Source organism: Apteryx mantelli, chromosome 41 (genome assembly GCF_036417845.1).
Source record: "Apteryx mantelli isolate bAptMan1 chromosome 41, bAptMan1.hap1, whole genome shotgun sequence".
NCBI classification, from domain to species: domain Eukaryota; kingdom Metazoa; phylum Chordata; class Aves; order Apterygiformes; family Apterygidae; genus Apteryx; species Apteryx mantelli.
Genome location: NC_090018.1, coordinates 251,632 through 262,033, shown reverse-complemented (window position 1 = coordinate 262,033; position 10,402 = coordinate 251,632). Strand labels below are relative to the sequence as shown.

The window sequence follows — 10,402 nt, the reverse complement described above, 5'->3', positions numbered from 1 at the left end:
TGGGGGGGGACAAACAGGACGGGGGGAGCGCGGCAGCCCCGTTTCCCCCAGACCCGCCGCGGGCGGGTGTGGGGGGGTCGCCGCAGGCCCCACTCACCGTGACCCGGCACGGAGCCGTCGCCCCGGCGCAACAGCAGTGCTCCCGTTGCCCCCATTCTGCCCCCCCCCCGGTGCTCCCAGCTGCCCCCAGTCCCCCCCAGTGCTCCCAGTTCCCCCCCCCAGTGTTCACCTGCAGCCAGGGCAGGCCAAACCCCGCCCCCCCCATCGCTCCCCACCTCTGTGGCGACGTCGGCCCTGGGGGCTGCTGGGAGGGGATATGGGGGGGGAGGCCAGTCCCTCCCAGTGCCCCCAGTTACCCTGCTGGCCATTGGCATTGGGGGCCAGAGTGGGGCCTGCTGTGGGGCAGAGACCCCCCCCCCACCCCAGGCCCCCCTCACCAGCTGTGGGGCCATGGGGCAGTGCCGTGGGGCAGGGCAGCAGATCCCGGGGCTCAGGGCCCACAAAGCTAGTGATGGCCAGGGCCTCCCCACGGCTCCACGGCTGCTGCCGGGGGGCCGGGGCCTGCAGGAGACACGGGGCTGCCCCACAGCGCGGGGGGCTGCTGCTGCCTGCCCCCCCCCACTCCCCACAGTCCTCTCGGTGCCCTCCTGCCTCCACCCAGTGCCCCCAATCCCCCTCCCAGTGTCCCCCAGTCCCTTCCCAGTGCCCCCCACTCCCCCCCCATTGCCCCCCAGCGGCGGGCGCAGTGGGGCGCTCGACCAGCAGCAGCAGCTCCCCGGGGCGGCCACGCTGGTGCTGGGGGGGGGCCCAGGCCCTGCACGTCGGCCTCGTGGGCCCCACGGCGGCGGCAGGGCTGGGGGGGCCGGTGGGGGGGTGTAGCACAGCACACGGGCCCCTTCTACGAAAAGCAGCATGCTCGCTGTGGGCATGTGCCCCCTCGGCCCCCGCCGCCCCACACAGCAGCCCTGTGTGCCCCCAAAACGGCCCCCCTTGCCCCCACAACGGCCCCACTTACCTGACATCTCCCCCGCAGGAAGCAGCACCCACCCCGCGCCTGACCCTCACCACCTCCCCGGAGCGACTGCCCCACGTAAGTACCCCACACCACAGTAAATGCCCCCCGGGGCGTATTTGCCCCCCCCCGGGGGTTATCTGCCCCCTCCGTAACCGCCCCCACTCACCGCTGGGGGCGTCTCGGTGGGCGGCACAGGGTGCTTGGCCCCCCCCGGGGGGCTCTGCTGGGGGCTGCACCTGGGGGCAATCGGCGGTGGAGGGGGGGGGTAAGTGCCCCCTGGGGGGGGGCGCCCCCGAATTGCCCCCCAGGGGACACAAGGAGCCCTGTGGTGCCCACATTCCCCCCCCCCCCAGCACCGAGGGCCCTGGCCCCACTCACCCGGAGCCGGGGGGGCCCGGGGGGGGTCCTGGGGCTCAGCCCCCCCATGGCCAGCCCGGGGGGGTCCCATGTCGGGGGGGGCCTGGTCCGGGGCCCCCCAGCCTCCCCCCCCCCCCCCGGTACCGGCCGCGCGGTCGCCCCGGCAACGGGAGCCGCGGCCCGGCTCGGCGGGGCCCGCGCGTCGCTAGCTGTGGGAGCCGGCCGTGACGGGCGGCCGCGCCGACCAATCAGCGCCGCCGAGCGCGCTGCCGCGGCCCGCCCCCGCCGCTGTCTCCGCCCCCTCGCCCCGCCGCAGCTTGGGAGTTGTAGTTCGCGCCGCCGGAGTTCCGGAAGCGGAAGCGCGCCGCCTCGCGAGGCCTGCTGGGAGTTGTAGGCCCGCCGCGGGCGCGCGGCGTTGCTCAGCGCGCCGCGGGACTCCATTTCCCACAGTGCCCCCGCGGCGGCCGGCGAGCAAGATGGCGGCGAGCGCGGAGCCGAGGCCGGGAGCGCGGCGGCGGCGCCGGGGCCCGCCGCGGCCGGGCCGGTGTCGTTCGGCTTCAGCCGCACGGCGGGGCGGCGGCGGGTGCTGGAGGCCGGGCCGTGCGCGGAGCCCGGCGGGGACCGGGAGGCCGCCGAGCCCGACTTCCTCACGGCTGTGGAGGACCGTGAGCTGCTGAGGTGCGCAGTGCGCATGCGCGCTGGGGAGGGGTGGGGGAGCGGGTGCGCCGCGTGCTGGCGGGGAGGGTGAAGAGTCCGCGTGCGCATGCGCGTTGCCTTTCTCAATGGGGCGAGGCCGTGAGGAGGGGGCGTGGCTTTAGGTGGGGCAAGGGCTGGGCGAATGGGGGCGTGTTGCTTGGGGGCGGGGCCATAGGCGGGACTAAATCTGACCCCGCCCTCCAGCGTGCGCCCAGCCCCGCCTCCCCCAAAGGAGCTGGTCATCCCCCTGATCCCGCCCTACCGGTGGAAGAACCCCGACGCCCCGCCCAGCGATGCAGACCCCGCCCCCAATGATGCAGACCCCGCCCCCAAGGGCGCAGGCACCGCCCCAAGGGCGCAGGCACCGCCTCCGCAGCGGACCCCCTCGACGGCCCCGTCTCAGTGGAGTCGCAGGCGGTGAGGGAGATCCTCGAGGGTGAGTGCGAGTGGGGGCCCAGGCGTCCGGGCTGGGGGGGGGCAGAGGGGGCCCAGGCGTCCGGCTGAGCCTGCTGCCCCCCCTCCCCAACCCCCCGCAGAGACGCGTCAGGGCCAGGAGTGGGGCGAGGGGCTGCCCGGGCCCCCTCTCTCCATCCCCATCTCGCTGCAGGACCGGGACATCGCTACGCGGCCCCAGCCTGTGAGTGATGCCGTGACCCCCCGGGGCCCATATCCTGCCCCCCCCAGACCCATAACCCCCCCCCGAGACCCCTAACCTCCCCCCGGCACCCATAACTTGCTATAGGGACCCTATAGCTTTATCTCGGACCCCTAAGTTCCCTGCACAGACCCTATACCACCCCGTGGGATCCCATAATGCTCCCCTGGGGCTTATGACTTCCCTGCAGAACCACCCAACCCCCCCCAGGACCCATAATGTCCCCGCTGGGACCCCGTAGTCCCCCCAGAGCCCCATAAGCCCTGCTGGGACCCATAACCTCCCCATGGGGAGTCCAGAAACCCCGTACCCCCCCTCGGGACCCCATAATGTCCCAGCAAAGACCGCGGGGACCCCGTAACTGCCCCCTTGGGCCTCATAACCCCCCGGGATCCCGTAATCCCCCCCCAGGGACCCCATAACTCCCCCCCTGGCACCCCCTGACCTTCCCCCAGGGATGCAGAGATCTTCTAACCCCCCGAGGATCCCATTCCCTTCCAGGGTCCCCCCTATCTCGACAGTCATCCTCCTTCTCGCCCCCTTGCATCCCCCCCAGCCCCATAACTGCCCCTCCCCGACCCTGCAGCGTTCCCAGCCCCATAGCTGCCCCATAGCGCTCTTCCCCCCCCAGGGCCCCAGGACTACGAGGCGGTGCCGGTGGAGGCCTTCGGGCTGGCCATGCTGCGCGGCATGGGCTGGAGCCGGGCCAGGGCATCGGGCGCACCTTCAAACAGTGAGCGCCGAATCGCCCCGGGGGGGGGCAAACGGCCGGGGGGGGGGACAAATATCCTTTAAGGGGGTAAATATGCTTTGAGCAGTGTAAGTATTATAGAAAAGGAGATAAATACTTTTTAAGGTAGTTAGGTATTGCGTAAAAAGGAGTTATGTTTTGTTAGGGGGGCAAATACGTTCTGGGAGGGCAAATATCATGGGGAGGGGGGCAAATACTCTTTAAGGAAGTATATATGCTTTGAGCAGTACAAATGTCATAGAAAAGAACTTAAATGTCTTTTAAGAAAAACAAGTATTGCGGAGAGAGAGTTATATTTTGTGAGGGGAACAAATATACACTCTGGGGAGGGCAAATAACGTGGGGAGGGGGCAAATGCCCTGGGGAAGAGGGCAGATACGCCAAGGGGGGGTAAATAGCTTTTAAGAGTGATAAATAATGGGGGAAAGAGCTGAATAGAGGAAAAAGCAGCGTGGGGCAGCACTTGAGTGGGGTAAATACCGGGGAGGGTTGTGGGGTGTCGGGGGGGGGGTCTATGGGGTCCTGGGGTCCCGCGACCCCCCTGACCCCCCCTCCCCGCGTTGTCCCCCCCCCCGCAGGGTGGTGAAGCCCCTGGAGCACCGCCTGCGGCCGCGGGGGCTGGGGCTGGGGGCCGAGCCGGCCCCCCCCGGCGCCCCCCGTCCAGGGCAGGTGCCGCGGGGGGGGCCGGAGCCCGGGGGGGGCCCGGCCGTGGGGGAGACGGTGCGCATCGAGGCGGGCCCCACCGCGGCATGTACGGCAAGGTGAGCGACCCCCGTGTGGGGGGGGGGGGGCCCCCCGGACCCCCAGCGTGGGGCCGGGCCCCCCCTGACCCCCCCCAACCCCCCCGACCCCCCCCCCCAGGTGGAAGGGCTGGACCCCGAGACCGCGCGGGCCATGGTGCGCCTGGCGCTGGGGGGGCAGACGGTGACCGTGAGCCAGCACAGCCTGCGCCCGGCCCCCCCCCGGGCAGCGGTGAGTGTCCAGTGCCTCCCAGTGCCTCCAGTAACCCCCCAGTAACCCCCCAGTGCCCTAATCCCACCCCCCGGGCAGCAGTGAGTGTCCAGTGCCCCCCAGTGCCTCCCAGTAACCCCCAGTAACCCCCAGTGCCCTAATCCCACCCCCCGGGCAGCAGTGAGTGTCCAGTGCCCCCCAGTGCCTCCCAGTAACCCCCAGTAACCCCCCAGTGCCCTAATCCCACCCCCCGGGCAGCAGTGAGTGTCCAGTGCCCCCCAGTGCCTCCTAGTAACCCCCCAGTAACCCCCTGCTGCTCCAATCCCACCCCCCCGGGCGGTGGTGAGTGTCCCAGTAACCCCCAGTGCCTCCCAGTAACCCCCCAGTAACCCCCCAGTGCCCCAATCCCACCCCCCCGGGCAGCGGCGAGTGTCCCAGTGCCTCCAGTAACCCCCAGTAACCCCCAGTAACCCCCGGTAAGCCCCCAGTGCCCCAATCCCACCCCCCCGGGCAGCAGTGAGTGTCCCAGTGCCCCCCAGTAACCCCCCAGCATCTCCCAGTAACCCCCAGTGCCTCCCGGTAATCATGCGGCACCACAATCCCACCACCCCAGGCAGTGATGAGTGTCCCAGCACCCCCCCCAGTAACTCCCAGTGCCCCCAGTAACCTCCTAGTGCCCCAATCCCACCCCCCGGGCAGCGGCGAGTGTCCCAGCGTCTCCCAGTACATCCCAGTTCCTCCCGCAGCCCAGCCCCCGAAGGGGAAGGACGGCCGCAAGGCGGAGGCCGAGGAGGGCCCGGACGCCGGGGCCCCCGCCCGGAGCCGGGGGGAGCAAGAGGGGAAGAGGAAGGCGCCCCCACGGCGGAGAGGTAAGGGGGGGGCCCTATAGCGCCCTGGGGGGGCCCGCGACCCACGGCCAGGCCCCCCGACCCACGGCTGTGTGTGCCCCCCCCCAGGGCAGCGAAGCAGGCGCGGGGGGCCCCCCCGCCGGCCCCCACTGGCTGCGGCGGGACCTGCAGGTGCGCTGCGTCGACAGGACCCACGGCGCCGGGCGCTACTACAACTGCAAGGTGGGGTGGGGGCTGCCCCACGGCGCCCCACGGCCGGCCCCTGATCCTCCCCACGGGGCGGGGGGGGGGGCTGCGCCCCATAGCCGGCCCCGTGTGCCCCCCGGAGGTCCCGTGGGGCGGGGTGGGGGGTTCCTGTGCCCCATAACCAGCCCCACGTCCCCCCTGGAGGTCCCGTGGGGCAGGGTGGGGGGTTCTTGTGCCCCATAGCCGGCCCCATGTGCCCCCCAGAGGTCCTGTGGGGCAGGGTGGGGGGGGTCCTGGGCCCCATAACCAGCCCTACGTCCCCCCCAGAGGTCCCGTGGGGCAGGGTGGGGGGTTCTTGTGCCCCATAACCAGCCCCACGTCCCCCCAAATGCCCCATGGGGCAGGGTGGGGGGGTTCCTGTGCCCCATAACCAGCCCCACATCCCCCCGGAGGTCCCATGGGGCAGGGTGGGGGGGTTCCTGTGCCCCATAACCAGCCCCACATCCCCCCGGAGGTCCCATGGGGCAGGGTGGGGGGTTCCTGTGCCCCATAACCAGCCCCATGTCCCCCCCAGAGGTCCTGTGGGGCAGAGTGGGGGGGTTCTGTGTCCCATAACCACCCCCACGTCCCCCCGAATGCCCCGTGGGGCAGCTCGGGAGGGTCCCCACATCCCCCCCTGCCCCCGCCGTGGGGCAGGGTGGGGGTCGCGGTGACCCACGTGCCCCTGCAGATGGTGGTGGAGGACGTGGTGGCGCAGGACGCCTGCGTGTGCCGCACGGACGAGGGGCTCCTGGTGGAGGGTGAGTGGGGTGGGGGCGTCCCGGCGCCCCCCCCGGGGCCCCCTGGAGCCCCCCTGGGACCCCGGCAGCTGCCCCCCGCCCCCCCCTGAGGCCGCTGCCGCCCCCCCAGGCCTGCGGAAGCCATGCTGGAGACGGTGATCCCCCGCGGCGATGCCGACCGCGTCATGGTGGTGCTGGGGGAGCACGCCGGGAAGGTGAGCCACCGCCATTTCGGGGGGGGGGGGGGGGCGCCAGGCTCCAAGATGGCCGCCGCAGCTTCACGCCCCATGCAACCCCAGAAGCCCTTGCGAGCATTTTGCCCCCTTTGTGTCCCCCCCCTCCCCCACCCAGGTGGGCGGATCCTGGAGCGGGACCCAGCGCGGAGCCGGGCGCTGGTGCAGCTGCAGCGGGAGGCGGCCGGGCGGGTGCTGGCGCTGGACTACGACGCCATCTGCCACTACGTGGGGGGCACCGAGGACGACTGACGCTGCGCGGCCGCTGCTGCCACCGCCCTTCGGCCCGCGCGAATAAAGGCGGTGACACCCCCCCCCGCCCGTTGCTGTTGCGCCTCCGCGTGCGGGGACACCCCCTCGAGCGAGCCCAGGCGTCCGGGTGAGGCCCTCCTGCCACCTGAAGCCGCCCCTGTGCCAGCCCCAAGCATGGCCGCTGCCCGCTTCCACGATGGCGGTTGCCACGGGCGACGGCCCGCTTCCAAGATGGCGGGTGGAGGGGGTCCCATAGGTGCCAACAGGGCGGGCAGGGTTTGCCAGCTTTCAAGATGGCGCCGCCGGCAACGGTTGCTACGGGCAACCCAGGCGCTTCCGCCGTGGGGCGGGAAGCTTCCCGCCCTTTGTCTCGGTCACGTGCCCGGGAGGACGCTCCGGCCGCTGGCGCTGTGAGGACTCTATGGCCTAGCGCCGCCCGCTGCCGCCGGTGTTTACAGCGGCCCCGGTACCGGGGGGGGGGTGCGGGGGGGCTCGGGCAGCCCGGGGGGCGGCGGACGCCGCTCTGACCCCCCCTCCGCCTCCCGCAGAGCCCCTTCCGGAGCGGGCAGCGGCCGCCCTCGCCGCCATGGCGCAGGCCCGGGGGTAAACAGCCTCCGCTTCAACCAGGACCAGAGTGAGTGCGAGGCCGCGACCCCCCCCCCCCCGCCCCCGGGGAAACGGGGTCTGGGAGCCCCCCGAGAGTCCTCCGAGACCCCCCCCTCCGCGACCCCGGTGTTCAGGAGCCCCCCAAATGCTCCCGGCAGCCCCCAAAATACCCCCGGGGACCCTGGTGTCCGGGAGCCCCCAAACCTGCCGGCAGCCCCCCAAAATGCCCCCAGAGACACCGTGTCTGGGAGTCTCCAAACCCCCCCCCCCCCAGGACCCCCAAAACCTCCTTGGGGACACGGTGTTTGGGAGCCCCCAAATCCCTCCCCCCCCCCCCGCCTGCGGGAGCCCCAATTTGGGGGGGGGGGACACGATGACACGCACACACACCCCCCGGCTCCTTGCCCGGTTCCAGGCTGTTTCTGCTGCGCGATGGAGTCGGGGGTGCGGATCTTCAACGTGGAGCCGCTCATGGAGAAGGGGCACCTGGGTGAGCAGCCCCCAGATGCCTGGGCCCTCTGGCCGGGGGTGGCCTGGACACCTGGGCCCCTGCGGGAGGCGGGGGGGGGGGGGGCACAGAGCCCCCTCTCGCAGGGTCGTGGGGCGTTTTGGGGTCCCCTCGTGCTTGGGGAAGAGCTTATGGGGAGTTAGGGGCGTTTGGGGGGGGCTCTAGGCTTGCGTGCAGGGATTGTTGGGGGTTGTGGGGGTGTTTCGGGACCCCCTCGGGCCTGGGAGAGGGTGATTTGGGGGCTCCCCTGCCCTGGGGAAGAAGTCGGGGGGAATTTTGGGGTTCCCTAGATCTCGGCGAAGAGATTAAGGGGGGTCTTGGGTTGTTTGGGGGACCCCTTCAGCCTCGGGAGGACATTTTGGGGTCTTCTTGCCCTGACAGAGAAGTCATTGGGTGGTTATGGTGCATTTTGGGGTGCTGTAGGCCTGGGCGCAGGGATTATTGGGGTTAGGGGGTGTTTTGGGGTGTCCTAGACCTTTATGCAGGGACTACTGGGGGGCTATGGTGCATTTTGGGGTGTCCTAAACCTGGACCCAGGGATTATTGGGGGTTAGAGAGCATTTTGGTCCCCCCCAGGGCCATAGAGTGGGTTATGGGGCTCTTGGGTAGGTTTTGGGGTGTCGCCAGGTGGCTTCAGGCTCCCTCGTGAACCCGAACACGGAGCTTTCGGGGTGTGAACCCCAAGGCCCGGGGATCTGGGGGCTCCCGGGGGGGCGTTGGGGGTCCTGGGGGCGTGTTGGGGGTCCCGGGGGCGTCTGAGCCCCCCAACGCCCGTGCCCCAGACGTGGAGCAGGTGGGCAGCGTGGCGCTGGTGGAGATGCTGCACCGCTCCAACCTGCTGGCCATCGTGGGCGGCGGCAGCAACCCCAAGTTCTCCGACATCTCAGGTGCGCTGGGGGGCTGAGGGGGGGGGCGGGGGGCCGTCCCGGACGCCTGGGCCCCTGGGTGACGGCGCCCTCTGTCCGTCCCCCCCCCGCAGTGCTGATCTGGGACGACGCTCGCGAGGGGAAGGAGGCCAAGGACAAGCTGGTGCTGGAGTTCACCTTCCCCAAACCCGTCCTGGCCGTGCGCATGCGGCACGACAAGTGAGGGCCCCGGCGTCCGGGCCCCCCCACCCCATGCTGCCCCCGGGGGGCTCAGGCGTCCGGGCCCCCCCCCCAATGCCACCCCGGGGGACCCAGGCGTCCGGGCGTCCCCGCAGGATCGTCGTGGTGCTGCGGACCCGCATCTACGTCTTCTCCTTCCCCGAAAACCCCACCAAGCTCTTCGAGTTCGACACCCGCGACAACCCCAAAGGTAGCTGCCCCCCTCCCATCCCCCACCGGGGGACCCAGGCGTCCGGGCGGTCTTGCTGCCCCCCCCCCGCTGCCCCCCAAGTGACCCTGTCTCCGGGCGGACAACGAGCTCAATTAGCTGCAGCTGTGCTAACGAGGGGCCCTGAGTGGCTGCACCTGGGGCTGGGAGGGGCAGCGCCCGGACACCTGGGTTCCTGCCAGGGCCCCCCCCCGCCCCCACCTGAGGCATCTGGGGGGACCCAGGCGTCCGGGGACCCAGGCGTCCGCCCCCCCCCCAGGGCTCTGCGACCTCTGTCCCAGCCTGGAGAAGCAGCTGCTCGTTTTCCCCGGCCACAAGTGCGGCAGCCTCCAGCTGGTGGTGAGGGACCGGGGGGGGGAACTGGGGACACTGGGAGACACTGGGGGGCCATGGGGGACACTGAGGGGCACTAGGAGACACTGGGGGGCACTGGGGGCTATGGGGAGGGATTGGGGGACACTGAGAGACACTGGGGGGCACTAGGAGACACTGGGGGGCCCTGGGGGCAATGAGAGGAACTGGGAGACACTGGGGGGCCATGGGGAAACTGGGGGGCACTGGGAGACACTGGGAGGAACTGGGAGACACTGGGGGGCACTGGGAGACACTGGGAGGAACTGGAGACACTGGGGGGCCATGGGGGACACTGGGAGGGATTGGGGGACACTGGGAGACACTGGGGGGCCATGGGGGACACTGGGGGGCACTGGGAGATGCTGGGAGGCTATGGGGCGCTATGGGGGGGCACTGGGAGACACTGGAGAGCCCTGGCGGCAATGGGAGACACTGGGGGCACTGGAGACACTAGGAGACACTGGGGGACCGTGGGGGCAATGAGAGAAACTGGGAGACACTGAGGGGCCATGGGGGGCACTGGGAGGAACTGGGGGGCACTGGGGGACCCTTGGAGACACTGGGGGCCATGGGGGGCCATGGGGGGGCCTTGGGAGACACTGGAGAGCCCTGGAGCAACGGGAGGAACCGGGGGGCACTGGGTGGCTCTGGGGGGGCCGCTGGGGAGTGTGGGGGGATCCCAGGGGGCCTCCTGCCGCCCCCCCGACCCCCCCCCCCGGCAGGACCTGGGCAGCGCCAAGCCGGGGACGTCGTCGGCGCCGTTCACCATCAACGCGCACCAGAGCGAGGTGGCGTGCGCGGCGCTGAGCCCCGGCGGCGCCCTCGTCGCCTCGGCCTCGCGCAAGGGCACCCTCATCCGCCTCTTCGACACGCACTCGCGCGCCAAGGTGGTGGAGA

At 71.3% G+C, this 10,402-nt stretch overlaps 2 protein-coding genes across 2 annotated transcripts in view; both read left to right on the top strand.

Moving 5' to 3' along the window:
• The first annotated feature begins 1,461 nt into the window (after positions 1-1,461).
• GPKOW (G-patch domain and KOW motifs) lies at positions 1,462-6,781 on the top strand. The gene is given in 15 exon segments (XM_067315077.1): positions 1,462-1,478; positions 1,823-2,050; positions 2,273-2,459; positions 2,462-2,504; positions 2,605-2,705; positions 3,327-3,423; positions 3,426-3,456; positions 4,053-4,204; positions 4,207-4,235; positions 4,336-4,446; positions 5,172-5,294; positions 5,382-5,495; positions 6,190-6,263; positions 6,369-6,457; positions 6,590-6,781. Coding segments are annotated over 15 exon segments (1,530 nt in total). The 3' UTR covers positions 6,724-6,781.
• A 504-nt stretch (positions 6,782-7,285) lies between these two features.
• WDR45 (WD repeat domain 45) overlaps positions 7,286-10,402 on the top strand; it is a 3,817-nt gene continuing 700 nt past the window's right edge. Inside the window, exons 1-7 of the mRNA XM_067315074.1 lie at positions 7,286-7,357; positions 7,745-7,819; positions 8,620-8,724; positions 8,817-8,922; positions 9,039-9,133; positions 9,411-9,490; positions 10,228-10,395. Of these exons, the coding sequence (XP_067171175.1) occupies positions 7,762-7,819; positions 8,620-8,724; positions 8,817-8,922; positions 9,039-9,133; positions 9,411-9,490; positions 10,228-10,395 (612 nt within the window). The 5' untranslated portion in view covers positions 7,286-7,357; positions 7,745-7,761. The remainder of the gene's footprint in view (positions 7,358-7,744; positions 7,820-8,619; positions 8,725-8,816; positions 8,923-9,038; positions 9,134-9,410; positions 9,491-10,227; positions 10,396-10,402) is intronic.